At 37.7% G+C, this 17,548-nt stretch overlaps 2 protein-coding genes across 10 annotated transcripts in view; both read right to left on the bottom strand.

Annotated features, from left to right (window-relative positions):
- Positions 1–17,548, bottom strand: part of LOC108242369 (protocadherin alpha-C2) — a 164,225-nt gene that overhangs the window by 103,852 nt on the left and 42,825 nt on the right. Inside the window, exon 1 of one of the 9 annotated variants that reach the window (XM_037977299.1) lies at positions 14,015–16,554. The exons of 7 other annotated variants lie outside the window; for them this stretch is intronic. In XM_037977299.1, the coding sequence (XP_037833227.1) occupies positions 14,015–16,375 (2,361 nt within the window). In that variant the 5' untranslated portion in view covers positions 16,376–16,554. Of the gene's footprint in view, positions 1–10,384; positions 12,926–14,014; positions 16,555–17,548 lie in introns of those variants that run through there. One more of the 9 variants, XM_037977303.1, reaches the window with a different exon arrangement.
- Positions 16,398–17,548, bottom strand: part of LOC119617363 (protocadherin alpha-8-like) — a 3,495-nt gene continuing 2,344 nt past the window's right edge. Inside the window, exon 2 of the mRNA XM_037977523.1 lies at positions 16,398–16,418. Coding sequence (XP_037833451.1) covers positions 16,398–16,418 — 21 coding nt within the window. The remainder of the gene's footprint in view (positions 16,419–17,548) is intronic.

Below are 17,548 nucleotides of genomic sequence, written 5' to 3'. Positions count from 1 at the left end.
GCTCGACGTAACAGCAGCAACTCGAGCACATTACTGCCCCCTATATGTCAAGAGGACAAATAACACATTTTCTGTTCAAATTGCCAACCCGCCACAGTGGCGTGTGTGTTGATCAAATTCACCCGCCACTTCAAATATTTACCCGCATTTGGCGGGTGGCGGGTGCTAATTTCCACCCCTGCTTTTAAGACAGAGTTTCAGATTAAGATTATCTGGGTGCTGTAGTTGTTTTGATCAAATGTTGAAAATAATGGCACTCACAAAATCTTTGCTTAGTATCTGTAAAACTGATTGAGTTACAGACATTTTTGTTTTGGCTAATACTGACTAGCTGTGGTGGCCATCTTGAATTTATCCGATGCTAAAAGCTAGTCAGTAGTAGCTATACAACCATCCAATATTTTCTGATAGTTTCATAAAAACCCATCCAGCATTAAATGGGATATGTTGCTAACAGACAAACAGGATTGACAACAACAGTTATTGCTAAATATTTAGATATCATGCAGTGAGTAGCACCTGGAGTATGTGTTGTGACTCACTCTCAGCTACAACCACACTAAATTTATACCAAAATATGTAAAATTGATCGAATTATATTCATTTTTTTGTTTTGTTTTTCAGTTGGCTGTGGCAACCATCTTGAATTGGCATAGCTCCAAAAGCTAATCAGTTATAAAGATTCATTCAATGATTGTGTTTTTGAAAGTTTCATTAACATCCATCCAGTAGTTGATAAGATATTTTGCTAACAGACAGAGTTGACTTCAAATAGTGAATGACAACATTTTAAAGAAAGCTTTTTCTCAGTATGCTAGCAATCAGACTATGTGTTGGCGAAATATTAACTATTATCAACAACAATAAAATAAACGTGCAACTGTTTACAGTAAAACTCTTCAACTTCTTAGTAAAAATAAAAAAATTAAAAATATGTCAAAGTGTGCTGAAGTTACATTAAACACTGCTATACATAACATTGTTTTCTTTTTTATTGTTTAGCAAATCGAAGCATGCACACTCAGAGAAAGTCAGAGAAAGTAAAAAGGACTACACTTGTTAAAGTCAAGGCCTAGGATTTACCCAAGATGCATCGTGGAAGCAGCAGACGAGGCAAACAGCCACAGGCTGATAAGGAACCCTGCAGCTTGAGACTGGATCTCTGTAACAGCAAACATCTGATCCTATGCACCCATGGACAGAAATAAATACAACATCCAGTACTAATCACACAAGTATATGGCATTTCTGTCTGTTTACCCTATTTCCCCCCACAAAAAGAAAAAAAAAAAAAAACAGTGCAAGGATACTGCTGCAAGAGACCAATCCTCTTATCAAGGCAGCATCCAGAGTAGAACCAGATTTCCCTCACTCATTCATGCATTTTCTTTTTTTTTTTGTAATAAAATCGGACAACACAACCTCATCCCATAAATCTTCATCTCAGGATCTAGATTTAAGTTTGCAACAGCAGCCAATCGGAGAGTGGCTCTCCCTGAACTTAATGGCAGTCTGTCTCACATGTAGCCTAGAATTGACCCATCAGTCAGTTCAATCCCTGAGGCGAGACATGATGACCTGAGCATAGCATCAGATGTGGCTGTGTGGGCACGGATGCCAAACAACAGCTCTGCAGACTTACATCTGTTCTAATCTCTGTTGATTCAAAAAAAAAAATCACTATAGGCACTAAAATGCACTTTAAAAAGATATCATGTACTACTTATTACATCAGAGAATTAAAAATACTGCAGCTAAACGTGTTTAGTGTTATTACATTAATATTACTACAAATACTTTAACTATTGCTATTATTAAAAAGAAAATATCAGGATAGAGTCCTAAGCTAACCTCCCATCATTTAACAAAGACTACAAAACAACAAATCAAGATAATTTCCAACATGATTTTCATAAGTGTGCTGTTGTTCGTGCTTATGTAGCTGGATCCAGTTAACACACATAAGCAAGGCCTCAGTTCTCAGAGTTCAGACTCAGCTGCTTCAGAGTGATTTTAAAGTACAAAGATCAGATATAGGATTCATTCACACAGCCATGGATCAGTGAACCGAGAAATACCAGAACTGACAGGTTATATAACTGAGTTGTAGAGAGGAGGGAGGGTCAGCCCTAAATACTCACACAATGAATGGTAGGAATCAAAGACGTGGGTTAGGCAGTAAAGTGTATTTTAAAGGTTTTGCTCGCCGCATTTTCTGAACAAGCTTGCAGGAAATATTGACTGTTTATCAATACAAAATATCAGATTTGACCCAAATACAGTAGCGTGGGTACCAGCTTAGGGCAATTCACGTCAAAGCCACACAGGGCTCTCAACCACTTTTGCCATGTTCTGGGACAAATGACAAGAGCAAAAACAAGCCATGCCAAGGAATCTGACCCTACAGCTGTGGATGCAGCCCGCAATTAGAGTTTGATCCAATGACTTTGAGTCTGAACCTTTGACTGAGAAAAAAGCTACATAAATCAGCAAATGAAGGATGTACCTTAAACATGTGACGTTCAATACAGAAAGCTACACGTAGGGTAAAAATCTCAATGTATACACTTCATGCATTTGTCCAACTCTTTTATCACATTTCACACTGACATTACAAAACTGAAAAGGGATAAATGAACAGTTTCCTGACTAAACACTCCACCAGCTGCACTGCAGCTGTACCTGTGCTGACATTTACAAGAACAGCCTCCTGATTCAGAGCAAGAAAAGCCCACACAAACACTATCAGCACAAGAACATGAAAGAATAGCATTTTAAGCAACAGTCAAGACAACATTTCAGCAACATCTGGACAGATTGCAGCTTAAATGAGGGATTAAAACTTGTTCATACCTGAGAAACAAACATGTTCTAAGGCATACCATTTGCTTTAATGATAACAACAAAAAAAAAAAAACAGTTCACAAACAACAACAATTTCTTTAAGGCTGATGTTTTTATCTTTCTTATTTACAGTAGTTTGTGCTGTAAGAGTTTGATCAAACAAATATTTTTTTTAAATAAAGCAATTCTCAACAACAGGCCTGTGTCGATTTTTTTTATGAATTTAGGAAGAATTAAAATGTTACTGATTAATATTATATATAGCCACTTCTAAGGTTAAGGTTTATTAGTGTTTTAAAGGTGCTATTTGTTTTTTAAATTATCTGAGAAAAAAGATAGTTAAAGGCTAAACAATAACTAATTGGGCATGTTATCTCAGTATCTTTAAATACTGATGCGGAAAAGCAATTTTTCATCCAACTTTTACAAACACTGATCTATTAAACAACAGATATAAAACTGGCACAGAAAGAACAATGTTAGGTTATTGGTAAAGCACTAAAAGTTTTGTTTATTCTCAAAAAAATAAAAGGAATTTACCCCATATAACATTTGAAGTGTATCATGACTAAATGTTTTGAATCTTCAAACAGAACATCATTTATCACAGTATTTATTTATGTATTTGCCACTTACATGCCTGGTGAAGACATTACATTGAAAGGAAAACGACCAGACCTCAGAGGGTACAGTTATCTGTAGACTAAGCTTGCAAAACATAACAAATAAATAAAAATAATATATTGTCTAATCACATGCATGTTTTGGCCCTTTGCTTTAATTGTTTTATTTTTTTTTTCTCTGCAAAACATAACAGAACAAAGGATGGTTTCTCTTTTCAGCTCATGTTTTAGGATTTGCTCTTTCTCCTCCACTATCCATCCAGACGCTTTTTTTTTGTCAAAGTGCCTTTCAATAAAGAGGATTAAATGTGTGAGTTTGGAAAATGTGTTGTTGGATGTCTGTTTGGAAATGTGTGTGTGAAGAGAGAACATGGGGTGTTTTCTTTCTACAAAACTGTCTGTGTAAATTAGATTACCATCACTGCTGCTGACCTCAATGTGAGTGGCACCATGCTCAAACAAAGATGGAGTAATACGAGAGAAAGTGCCCCACTGACACACAACAGGACATTCTGCATCCGCAGACACAACCCCACAGGCATGAGGCACAGCATTACGGCGCTGAAAAACATACGACGGACTGAGAAAGAAGACAAAACGTAGGAGGATGGTCAGAATAGCAAAAGAGAAGGACACCGGATGAAAGAGAAAAGGGAAAGCCAGACGCACGAGTGAGAAATGGAGGGCACGAGTGGGATGGGGGAGGGGGAAACTGGGAGTGAAAGCATTATGGCGGGAAGGGAACACTGAGGAGATTAAGAGATGCTGCAAGAAACAGAGGCAGGATAAACACAATTCTGTTTTAAGCAGATAAAAGCATAAACAAAAAAAATAATTGAAGGAATTTCATCCTGAGACACTAATACAGCTTCCGTACAAAAAAAGCAGGCTACAGAATCTGATCCAGTTTGCATATAATTTAGTGGGAAATCAGAGACTGATAATCATGACTGAAAGCCCTGGGCACACACTATTTATGTCACATGAAAATAACCTTCACTACATGTGCCCTTTACATGCAGAGTTACTTTGCACTGCAGAATAAGCAGCCAGCTATAAAGAGTATCTGTCAAACCTAATATAAAGACATGTGAAATCACTGCAAATTCTGTGAACACGGCAGTAAAACTGTGCTCTAAAACACCAAAGGTCTGGCTTCCCCTCCTGGTGAGGGCTTTGACACAGTCACAGATTTCTTCATAAGCAGACCCTTTTTTTTTGTTTGTTTGTTTCCAAAAAGTGCGCATGCAAACCAGACTATATTCCCAATTCATGAGGAGTGAATCTGGAAGCCAAAATGAGTTAGAAGGCATATGAACAAACTGAGGGGGGGAAGAGGCTGTTTTAGAGAAAGTTATGAGCACTTTTAAATAATAATAGTAATAATAATAATAAAAGAAGAGGATCCACAAAAACAAAAAAAGAAATACTCTAACAAGCTGTTTAAATGACAGCATACACACACAGCTTACAGTATATGATGAGTGGGTCTTATTCTCAGAAAAACAAGTCTGATTTTACTTGACATCACTGCAGTTTTAGATTAAGTAAAACATTTATAACAACCTGCTGCTAAAAAGGGAAGGCGGACAAAAATGTTTTTGCCTGTGTCAGTGTGTGTTTGTGTGTCAGTCTGTTACCGAAACATCATGAACCACAGAATGAATTTTGCAGAAAGCAATCACTGAATGGACATCTATAACCATTTCACTTGTGGAGTCAATTCAAGATGACTTCTACAGCAAAGTGAACCTAAAAGCACATGGAACTCTGCTTATTTATCTGATTGTGAGATTAGAGCAAACATAAATCATTTGGGCCTCTTCAGCCTAGCTTTCATCTCACAGCCAAATGTTACACTTATCAGGAAATATACAACATCTCAGCTTCTTAACATATTGTTCTAAACGACATTTGAACACAAAAGAAGCAAAGAAGAGCACAAAACCACAATCTCACATCAAGTCTACTTTCTCTCTTTTTTTCTGTCAGTTGATTCACGAGTTAAAGTTTCTTTCATAGAACCTAAGTTAAAAGTGGATTTTAGTCTTCCTGTGTTTAAATGTTATGGAGGTGTGTGTGATATAGTTGGTAGTGTATTAAGCTGCAATCTCACTGCTTATATGTCAGAATGATAATTGTTGCAGCTCGGGGAGTATTTCCATGAAGGAGATGGAATCTTCTCACATGGATCTGAACTCTGGCTCGCTGTTGGGATTTTCTCTCTCAATCTCGACTCAGAAAAACAACAACATGTACGCTGCAGGGAAAAATTTCCTAATATCTACAATATTTTATCACATAAATGGGTCATATTTCTTTCACATTGTGGAAATGAAAAATTCAGCTACTAGCATTGAATCTTCTGTTATTCGATAGCCTAACAGTTCATTACAAGTGCTTTCCAATAGTTCACTCTTTTCCACTCATATGGCTTAAACCACAGTGAAATGAATTCACATCGTCATAACATGTCCTGCTGCAACAACTGCCTGTAACAACAGTAAACATCCGCAAATTAAACATCAAACTGTATAAAAGCACTCATTAGTTCAGAAAAGTAAAAAATGAACAAACACTAATCGTTTTCAAACACTCAACAATCATCCGTAAGACGTTTCAATATTAGCATTAGCATATTAGCAGGGGACTAATCGCTAGATCAACATGCTACTGCAATATGCAAACTCACCGGAGATTCACAGCTTAAATAAAAATAAGCATTCATGCCAGAAACGATTCTTCAGCTCCTCCAAAGATAGAAACCAAAATAAGAAAGTAAACTCTTGGATAAATCTTGTTTGACATTGTTTGTAGGAGATTAGAACTTCCTCCATGGACTGCCCACCATGTTTTTTTTTTCTCTTCTCTCTTTTTTTTTTTTTTTTTTTTTTTAACTCCTTGTCATTCTGCCGGTCTAATTCACGGCCATCACTCCGGCAAGCTTGACAACCTTACACTGCCTCCTTAGAGATGCTTATAAGAACGACTCATTATCAGTCAGTTTTACAGATATTCACCTAAAACTTGATGTGGTGGTAGCTGGGAGTGATCCCAACACATATTTTAAGTGCTAACAGATAGTGCACTGTCTTTGTTTAAATTTCACCATTAACTGTCTGGAGACAGCGTTGTTTGTCTGTTAGCAAAATATCTCACAATCCACTGAATATATTTGGATCAAATTTTCAGGATATAAAGTCTGGATAGACTTCTCCAACTGATTAAGTTTTGGAGCTAATTCAACTGAAGATGGGTGTCACAGCCACCTGACCTTAGATAACAAAAGAACGGGTATAAGTCAAACATTTTTACAAATATTGTGCTAAAATGTGGTGGTGGTGTAGCTGGGACTAATTCACAACACATACTCCAGGTACTATTCATTACATGAGCTCCTAACTTAAAACTTTAGGATTAAGTTTTGGTTTCAACCCTCTTTGTTTGTTAGCAAACTATTGCGTGAACCACTGCACAAATTTTAATCAAACTTTCAGAAAATAGTTATTAGATGCCCATCTACAACTGATTACCTTTTGGAATCAATTCAGTCTAAGATGGTTGTCACAGTTAATTATCTTAGCCAAGACCATAATGGCTTTAGCTTACTCAGTTTTACAGATGTTGAGCTTAAATGTGATGTGTTAGAAGCCGATTTATTCACAACACATTTTCAGAGTGTGGCATCCTGTAATATTACATGAGATTGTGCAAAACATTCTTTTCAAGGTTTGACCAAAACAGCTACAACTTTTGTTTTTGTCAACATAAAATGATCTTAGTCTAAAACTCATGAAAAGCAGTAGGGGATTTGAATTCCTTCAAGAACCGCTAAGCCTTTAATTTAAAAGAGGTACTGATAAAAAGAAAAAAGAAAAGAAAATCAAACTTTTTTGAGGTGGAAAGATCTGCAGGAAAATAAGTCTAAAGAGAGGCAACTTGTATTATTTTTTAAACTGAAAAGTGATTTAAAAAAGACAAAAATTCACTCATGAGGAGACTTTAAAGCAGCGAAAAATCACGTCTGTCAGAAGGATGACACTGGCTCATGTTAAGATAATATGGTTCAACTTTAAAATAGAAGGAAGGAAAGAGCAGCCACTGAAAATACTTAAGGCAAGACAATTAACTCATGACACCTCCAAGTATACCTCTTGTTTATAATAGCAGTAAAAAAAAACAAGTTGAAGTTCACTACAAGTTTGAAGATATTTTGCTCATGTAAATATGCAACTTCGCTCTCATTATCACATCAAAATAAGGATTAAATAGAGGTACTTAGACATGTTTTTTTGCTGAAATCATAAATGTTACAATTTATTTTTTTCTAAGTTGTCCTTATTCAGACAATAATCCCCCTACTCTTTGTATCCTCTCTTCATATTATACTGAACATGATTCAGTAAGAAAAAATGTTTCTGATCACTTTACTTAAAACAACACCTCTAGAAAAAAAAGGTCACCCCAACTGTGAAGGATTTATGGTGTGGACTCCCAGGGTGTAAACACAATTACACCGATCTGCTGAGCCAGCCAAGCAAACGGACAAAGCCAGTGCAGCAAAACACCACACCCTCCCAGATGAGAGAATGGAGAATAACAGGATATTATAGAAGCACGCTTTACATCAGTTACAACCACGATTTTCACTTTAGTCCTTTGTGTTTTGTCAGAAACAAAGCATTCTCAAATGTTGCTGCATTAGTTATTCAGCTCAACATGCCTGCATTCTGAATGATCAATTTAAACTCTGTTTTATCCTACTAATAAAGCAAAACAGCACTGCATCAGCTTAAACATGGCTTTTCATTCACCCAGACATCAGCTCTTACTTCAAGTGGGCTAAGAGGAGAAGAAAAATCACAATGGATTTGTTAGTTTTAATCACATCTACAACAGGCAACTGCTGTCCAGGTACAGCTTAGCACTCCTGCTCTAATGCAGCATGCATGGATCCTCATGTAGTTTTGATCTCAGCCACATAAAAATATACGCACATTAAAAATTCATACATGCACACAAATAGGCACTTATTGCTGTTGAGAATACAGTGAAACTGGATTGAGGAACTGCTGAGAAAGAGTGTTAAGCCTCCCTGCTGTATGAGGCTGTGGTGCACTTTGAATCTGAACTCGTCCTTTGTTTGCCTGCATGTTTACCTCGAGTCAGTCACACAGAGATATTTCACATGCTCCTCAGTTTGTCAAAATCCCCATTTCTCACACACATTTAATAATGCAAAATACTTGCTTCTTTGCCAGATATTTTCAAAGAAATTTAAGGTTGACCTAGATTAAATGAAAATAAGTAAATAAAAAAAGATGATCGCTATACAATATCTATTTATTAGCTTAACTGGTTCTGCCTTCACAAATGCATCAATATTTGCACCATCTGCTGCCTGGTTTTCAGGGGTGATTTTGTCAAAGTCAGCCACGTGTTACCTAAAATAAGCCCATTTTCATCAGTAGATGAACTGTACCACTCCCCTCCCCCAACTCTGCTGCTCTCCTTCTCTGGTTCATCCTCTTCCGCTGCTGTTGCTAAGACCGAGGAGTGCATGCTAGTCTGTGGAAACCAGTAGAGGTGGATCTCCCAGTTTGTTGCTATGGGCAACACACAACGTTTGCGAGAGAAGCAGCTCAAAAGTCGAGCATGCAGACATTCACACATGTGAGAAAATATGACCTAGTTTTCAGTTAGTCAAAAAAGGGATTGTGCTCTCTGAAGCTTATGTGCAGTGTGATGTATTTACAGTCTTTAATTTTTTTTTCTCTTTTTTTTTTAGTTGAAAGAATGACATGCCAATCAAATTACATTTGGGAATAAAATGCTTGCTTTTCAGTCCTAATGCAGAGTAAGACAACTGCTGAGGCAAAGTATCCCAATCCCACCTGACTGGCTGCACATTGTGATTCACAGCACACGTGCCTCAGGCTCGCTCTGACCTCCTCTCTGTCTCAGCCATTTACTGCCCACTGAATCACCTCAAGTACATCAGAAAACACAAATCTCCTCTGAGCCCCTCAGTAGCTCTTTTACCACATGTGTAACCCTAAAAAATGAAAACAATGCAAACAAAACAAAAGCTTTATGAACATTTACAATAAAAGGATACAGTTTATTTTAATACTTATGTTGGTGTAGATTGTCAGTCATCCAGGACATGGAAAATCCAAAAAGGTTAAAAAACAACAACAAAAGTAAAAACAATTTTGTACTGGACTTCTATACAGAAAACAAGTCCAGTTGTTTTTGTTTTTTAACCTTTTTTCGATTTTAATACTTACATTAACACAAATGAGATAAGATATCTTAAATTATGGAGATCTTTTTTTTAAATAGCTTGTGAATTTCACAATTTAAGAAACATGCAAAGGTTTTGCTAAAATAAAATGTTAAGAAAAACAAAAAACAATCTAAGTGTTCTCAAATCAAACGTTTGAGTAAAACATGTGGTGCAATTTTAAGAGTTTATGGACAACACAAAACATACTGTGAATGCTAAATGAATAATTTTGTTGACATGGAAAAAAAAGAACATAAACAAAAAGACAGCTTAGAAACATTAAAAAAAAATGGAATGAGTAAAAAATAAATATAATTAAAATGTGTTTGCTACAGACCGTTTTAAATTCTTTGATATTTTTATTATTGAACACTATGACACCCATAAAACAGCCATATTAAAACAGTATAATGCTGCCTACTTATAAACACAAACAGCTATTTTTTAGCCTATAAATATATATATATATATATATATATATATATATAATGTGCATATATTTTTATTTTTTTGTACTTCAGTGTTCTGAATTAATAGCGTGAGTTTGTGACTTCTGCATGCATATTTTAGCAACAACGTTTTCCACAAGAAAGCATACTAAGTGTGAATATCAAGGGCTAATTCTTACCTCCTCAGATGTTTTCCTCCTGTCAGGTAACACCAGTGTGTTTGCATGACTCCCAGGTACTATAGTAGATCCTATACTCATCCTGGGGCCAACTAACATGTACCGTTTGTCTCCAGATCTGTACTGGATGCTGTGGCACAGTGTCCCATCATAATTAGCTTCTTGCAGATATTTAGAAGTATAGTCTGTGGATTTGGAGCACTGCATTGCAATCAGAACAATGATGCTGATGAGGAACAGAACTGAAACTGAGCCCAAAGTGATGATGAGGTAAAAAGTCACATTATTCTCCTCATCATCTTTTGATGCACTTTTAACATCAGAAGCTGCAAAAGCCTCTTTGGGCTCCACCAGTTTCACAAGGACAGTAGCTGTTGCTGAGAGGGAAACGTTGCCATTGTCTTTGACCAGTATGAGCAGTTTATGCTCAGCCTCGTCTGTCTCTGTGAATGAGCGCAGTGTTCTGATCTGTCCTGTGTAGCGGTCCAAACCAAAGAGACTGTGGTCAGTAACTTCCTGCAGTGAGAACAGCAGCCAGCCATTATATCCTATATCAGCGTCATAGGCTCTGACTTTAGTCACCAAGTGTCCTGCGTTGACATTGCGGGGAATCTCCTCCACACCTTCAGCAGAACCGTTCGAGCTGACTGGATACAGGATGACTGGAGCGTTGTCGTTCTGATCCAGAATGAACACGTTCACTGTCACGTTGCTGCTCAGTGATGGAGCTCCAGAATCTGTGGCCACAACTTGGAACTGGAAAGTTTTCAGAGTTTCAAAGTCGAAACTCTTCAATGCCACAATGTCTCCAGTTTCAGAGTTAATGTTTAAAAATGAGGTCAGTGCTTTTTGTTCATCACCATTTCTTAAAATTTTGTATGAAATGAGAGCATTATCACCCTCGTCACAATCATAAGCACTGACTGAAAACAATGAGCCTCCTGCAGCATTGTTTTCTGTCACATAAAAGTTATATGAATTGGTTGAAAACTCTGGACTGTTATCATTTACATCTGATATGATCACACTTATGGTTTTCTGAGATGACAAAGGTTGTTCACCAGCATCTTTTGCAACAATTGTCAAGTCGTATTTAGACTTCTTTTCTCTGTCTAACATAGATTTGGTGACCACAGAGTACATATTTTCTTGTAAAGAAGGTGATAATGCGAAAGGTGCATCATCACTTATTGAACAGATGACCTTTCCATTAACACCTGAATCTTTATCACTCACACTTATTAATGCTACTGTCCTTCCAGGTTTGGAGTCCTCAGGAATTGCACTAGAAAAGGATGTCACTTCAATCTCAGGTGCATTATCATTTAAGTCTACAATGTTTATAATTACACTTTTTTCTGTTGCTAAAGGGACTGCTCCTTTATCTGAAGCTTTGATATCTAATTCATATCTGTCATTTACTTCAAAATCTAGCAATCCTTTAACAACAATTGCACCTGTACCGGCATCAACTTCAAAAAGTTTGCCCAATTTGTCATTTACATTATTCCCCAAAGAATAAACCACCTCCCCGTTTAAATCGTCATCTCGATCTGTGGCATTCACTTGTATGATTGTTGTGCCAATGGGAGAGTTTTCATTCAGCACTGCAGTATATGATTCCTTGGCAAATACAGGCATATTGTCATTGACGTCTAAAACATTAACAATAATTCCCATGGTTCCTGATCTCGCGGGCTTTCCTCCATCAACCGCCGTGAGAAGTAATCTATGAGTTCTTGCAGTTTCTTTGTCCAGCGGTTTATGCAAATACAAAACAGGAATTTTACCACCTCTTCCTCTATCTTTTATCTCCAAACGGAAATTATCATTTTGACTGAGCTTATACTGCTGAACAGAAAACATGCCACTGTCTGGATCTCGTGCGCCTTGTAGCTGAAATCGTGCTCCGGATAATGCAGATTCCGATATTTCTAAACGCGTCTCGTTGTCTGAGAAGGTGGGGGAGTGGTCGTTGACATCTAAAACCTCAATACCGACATAGTGAACCTCTAAGGGATTCTCCAGGACAGTCTTTAAGTTGATAATACATGCAGTGATCTGTTCGCACACCTCTTCTCGATCTATTTTGCGGCTGACGTGTAAAACTCCGTTACTGCTGAGCTGGAAAAGGGCTTCAGTCGATCCGGAAACGATGCGAAATCCCCGCGTAGTAAAAGCACCGGGGTCCAGTCCTAAATCCTTTGCAATGTTTCCAACAACAGTACCGATAGTGAGTTCTTCAGGGATAGAATATCGCAACTGCGCCGAAGTGAAATTACAAATGAGACCCGTAAAAATAAAAAGCAGGATCAGGCGCTCCAGCCGTCCGCTGCGCCCTCTTTGTGCCATGGCGACGTCAAAAAAGGCGCAAGACAAAAACGAATCGGGAGATCAGACAGATAATCTTAGACGTCTCAGGAACACGAATTTAAGGGCAAAACGTAACAACTAAAAGATGCTAGGAGAAATTGCTGGCGAAGAATGATGGATCTGTAGCCATTCCTTCGGAGCACAATTGCACTCTGACGGGTTAGCTCCAAACTGTTGAAAAAAGGATATTCTATTGCGAGTCAGCCACTTTCATAAGCAGCAGAGACACCATGCGAGCTGCTGATACATTGCAAATAATTTATCATTATTATTTTTTTCTGAATATTATCTTATTTATAATTATAAAATGTCGCTTCACTCAATGCAACGTGCGAGTTTTGCCGACCTACAACTTTTCAGCAACATCAAGAAGCAACAAACAGTAAAATTAGGAACATCAAATACATCTTTGAAACAGCGACTATTGTGGGGAAATTGATTTTTACGCATGTATTAACATTTATGTAAGAATGTTTTTAATAAAGCAATCAATGACAATCAACTCAACCATAAAAAAGAATCCTCAAGGTTTTACACCTAATTCAAATATATACAGATATGTCTTGATGCCTGTGTTTTGAAAAAACAACTTTCAGAACCATGGACTCCAACACAGCCAACCACCAGCAAACGTCTTTACCACAGATTTCTCTGAAAACAAACTAAAACAATTCATGCACCCATGACGCAAGCAAGATAGAAAAAAACTGTATTTAAACGTCAGAAATGTTGGGGATTGGTGAACAAATTTTATTTTAGCAAAATCCTAAATCAAACAGATCACCAGAATTAACGCCACAATTGAAAAGTTATAATTACATTCTAAAGGTTCAGTTAAGTATGTAATGTTGTTCTGCTTTAAGTGAAAGCAGCTTACAGATAAAAAATAAAATATGTTACCCAATCAAAAATAAAAGGAATGTTGACCACACAAAAATGTTTTGACATATAGTTAATACTACAAAATACTTTAAGGAAGAAGACAACAGGTCCACCGTATTTTGTAAATTAAACAAACTAACAAACAAGAAAAAGGTTGGTATACGTAAGAACTAGTCAACCACAAAATCATAATGTTAAAACCGAAGTTGTGTTTCTTCAAAATCATTGTTTGCAATTTTGTTTGTTTGTTTGTTTTAGTAATATTTAACTGCTTTGTAAAAATGGACCTTCACATGTGCTTGCTTTTATGTACATTGATGTGACAAAAAACTAATTTGTGGCACTGTCATTTTTATCATACAAAAATCTCCTTACCTCGTCAGATGTTTTCTTCCTGTCAGGCAGCACTAGTGTGTTTGCATGACTCCCAGGTACTATAGTAGATCCTATGCTCATCCTGGGTCCAACTAACATGTACCGTTTGTCTCCAGATCTGTACTGGATGCTGTGACACAGTGTCCCATCATAATTAGCTTCTTGCAGATATTTAGAAGTATAGTCTGTGGATTTGGAGCACTGCATTGCAATCAGCACGATGATGCTGATGAGGAACAGAACTGAAACTGAGCCCAAAGTGATGATGAGGTAAAACGTCACATTATTCTCCTCATCATCTTTTGATGCACTTTTAACATCTGAAGCTGCAAAAGCCTCTTTGGGCTCCACCAGTTTCACAATGACAGTAGCTGTTGCTGAGAGGGAAACATTGCCATTGTCTTTGACCAGTATGAGCAGTTTATGCTCAGCCTCGTCTGTCTCTGTAAATGAGCGCAGTGTTCTGATCTGTCCTGTGTAGCGGTCCAAACCAAAGAGACTGTGGTCAGTAACTTCCTGCAGTGAGAACAGCAGCCAGCCATTATATCCTATATCAGCGTCATAGGCTCTGACTTTAGTCACCAAGTGTCCTGCGTTAACGTTGCGGGGAATCTCCTCCACACCTTCAGCAGAACCGTTTGAGCTTACTGGATACAGGATGAGTGGTGCGTTGTCGTTCTGATCCAGAATGAACACGTTCACTGTCACGTTGCTGCTCAGTGATGGAGCTCCAGAATCTGTGGCCACAACTCGAAACTGGAAGGTTTTCAGAGTTTCAAAGTCGAAACTTTTCAACGCAACAATGTCTCCAGTTTCAGGATTTATGTTCAGAAACGAAACAAGATTATTATCTTGACCCGCTTCTCTCAAAATCTGATAAGCGATATGAGCGTTCTCATATTCATCATGATCAACTGCTTTAACAGAAAACACTGAGGCTCCTGGATCATTCCCTTCGGTCACATAAAACGTATATGGACTCAGCAAAAACTTTGGACTGTTGTCATTCACGTCTGACACCACAACACTGATTGTTTTTTCACAACTCAGTGACGGCTGACCAGCATCAGTTGCAACCACTGTTATGACAAAATTTGACTGTGTCTCCCTGTCCAGAGAGGATTTAGTAACTAATGAGTACATCTTATCTTGTAAGGATGGAGATAAAATAAAAGGAGCGTCATCATTTACAGAGCAAATAACTTTCCCATTTAGGCCAGAATCTACGTCATTTACACTAACAAGAGCTACTGTAGTTCCTGGTGGTGAATTTTCAGGAATTGAACTGGAAAATGAAGTAATTTCGATCTCAGGTGCATTATCATTCAAATCAACCACTTTAATATTCACGTTCCTTTGTGCCGACAGAGGGGGGAGGCCTTTGTCTGATGCCTGAATTTCAAGTTGATATTTGTCCCTCTCTTCATAGTCTATCAAACCTTTTACAGTTATCTCACCCGTTGATGGATTGATATAAAAAAGCTTAAAGAATTTACGGTTCACACTGTTGCTAAACGAATAAACTACTTCTCCATTACGCCCATCGTCTAAATCTGTTGCATTTATCGTTATGACCGCTGTGCCAAGTGGGGAGTTTTCCTCAAGCGTTACTGAATAATCATCTTTAGAGAAAACAGGTGCGTTATCGTTTACGTCCAGAACGTTTATTAAAATATTAACTTCCCCAGATTTCGGAGGTTTACCCCCATCCAAAGCAGTCAGAACTAGTTTGTGGGTAGCTGATATTTCTCTGTCTAACGATTTCTGAACAATCAGAACAGGGATTTTACCGTCCTCTCCCGTGTCTTTAACCTCAAGGCGAAAGTGTTCATTAGAGCTAAGTTTATAACGCTGAATAGAAAACTGACCCCCGTCCAGATCACGAGCAGGCTGCAAAGGAATGCGCACACCGGACAGCACTGACTCGGAAATCTCCAGTGTCGTTTCTGTCTCCGGGAATGAAGGAGCATGGTCGTTAATATCTATCACCTCAACAACAACATAGTGAACTTCCAGCGGGTTTTCCAAAACCGTTTTCAGATTTATTTCACACGCACTGATCCGCTCACAAACCTCTTCCCTGTCAAGCTGTCGGCTCACATAAAGGTTACCATCGCTCTGATCCACGCGGAAGAGAGGATGCGTTGCACTTGAAACAATCCGATATTTTCTGTTTTTCAGTGTGGTTTTATCTAAACCGAGATCGTTTGCTACATGTCCAACCACAGTTCCCTCCTTCACTTCCTCATAAATGGAATATTTTAGCTGCGCCGAGGCAGCGCCACACAAAAGCAAAGCGACCACACATACAGTCCACCGTCCTCCCATCATTGCTCCACAGCATCCTCTTTGTTCCATCATCGAAGCAAAAATAATGTATTCCTCATCGAACCAGCGATGATGTCTGGAGAAAATAATGCAATACAACAGAGTGCGCAAATGTCCACTATCACTCAGATATCCTGGAGAATAATAATATAAACAGCAGAAACCCACATATTGACCATGTCTATATATTCAGCTGAGGGCGTGATAAAAAATATGGAAGCGGTGGAACTAACGAGCAGTGACGAAAAGCTGGAAACGTTATTCTATCAGCACACTGACACCATGCGATGCTGTTGCTCATTACAAGAAAATCTAGGTTTCTTTAGTTGTTATAATGTATACACATTTTTGTTTTTATATTATGCATTACAAAAAATAACAGCATCATACTCATTAATGTTTTATCCAGGAAAAACTGTGTTTTGATTGAAAATACGCTTAAAAAACACTCGAGACCGCCAGTTTTGCCATCCATTCTTCATGGAAATAAGACACTATTATTATTATTATTATTAGTAGTAGTAGTAGTAGTAGTAGTAATAGTAGTAATAGTGATAAACAAGAATAACTTGCACCATAGACAGCGAAGAACAGCTGCTACAATCCGATGACACAAACGTTGATAATTATAGAAAACAACTTTACTTCATTATTCTTTCTACATTGGACTTGATAAAGTGACACTAATAAGAGTTGTTTGTAACAAAGCAAAATAGACAAACAAACAGAAACTAAAATTGTGTAATGCTAACATAAAATGTGTGAGAAAACAAACAAACTTAAGGTAGTTATGAACTATAGCATTATAGAAGATGCAGCATACTTAAGGTTCTGCATTAGGTAATATTGGTAACAGCCATAGTCAATCTGAACCAAGACACCAAGATAAAACAAACTAAAACAAATGAGTAACATAATTTTGAGTGAAAAAAACAAAACAAATGAAAACAACTGAGGAAGAATAACATTGTTCACATCATGTCTTACCTCTTCAGGTGTTTTCCTCCTATCAGGTAACACTAGTGTGTTTGCATGACTCCCAGGCACAATGGTAGATCCTATGCTCATCCTGGGTCCAACTAACATGTACCGTTTGTCTCCAGATCTGTACTGGATGCTGTGACACAGTGTCCCATCATAATTAGCCTCTTGCAGATATTTAGAAGTATAGTCTGTGGTTTTGGAGCACTGCATTGCAATCAGCAC

Source organism: Kryptolebias marmoratus, linkage group LG9 (genome assembly GCF_001649575.2).
Source record: "Kryptolebias marmoratus isolate JLee-2015 linkage group LG9, ASM164957v2, whole genome shotgun sequence".
Classification (NCBI taxonomy): domain Eukaryota; kingdom Metazoa; phylum Chordata; class Actinopteri; order Cyprinodontiformes; family Rivulidae; genus Kryptolebias; species Kryptolebias marmoratus.
This window is presented reverse-complemented; position numbering and strand designations above follow the sequence as displayed.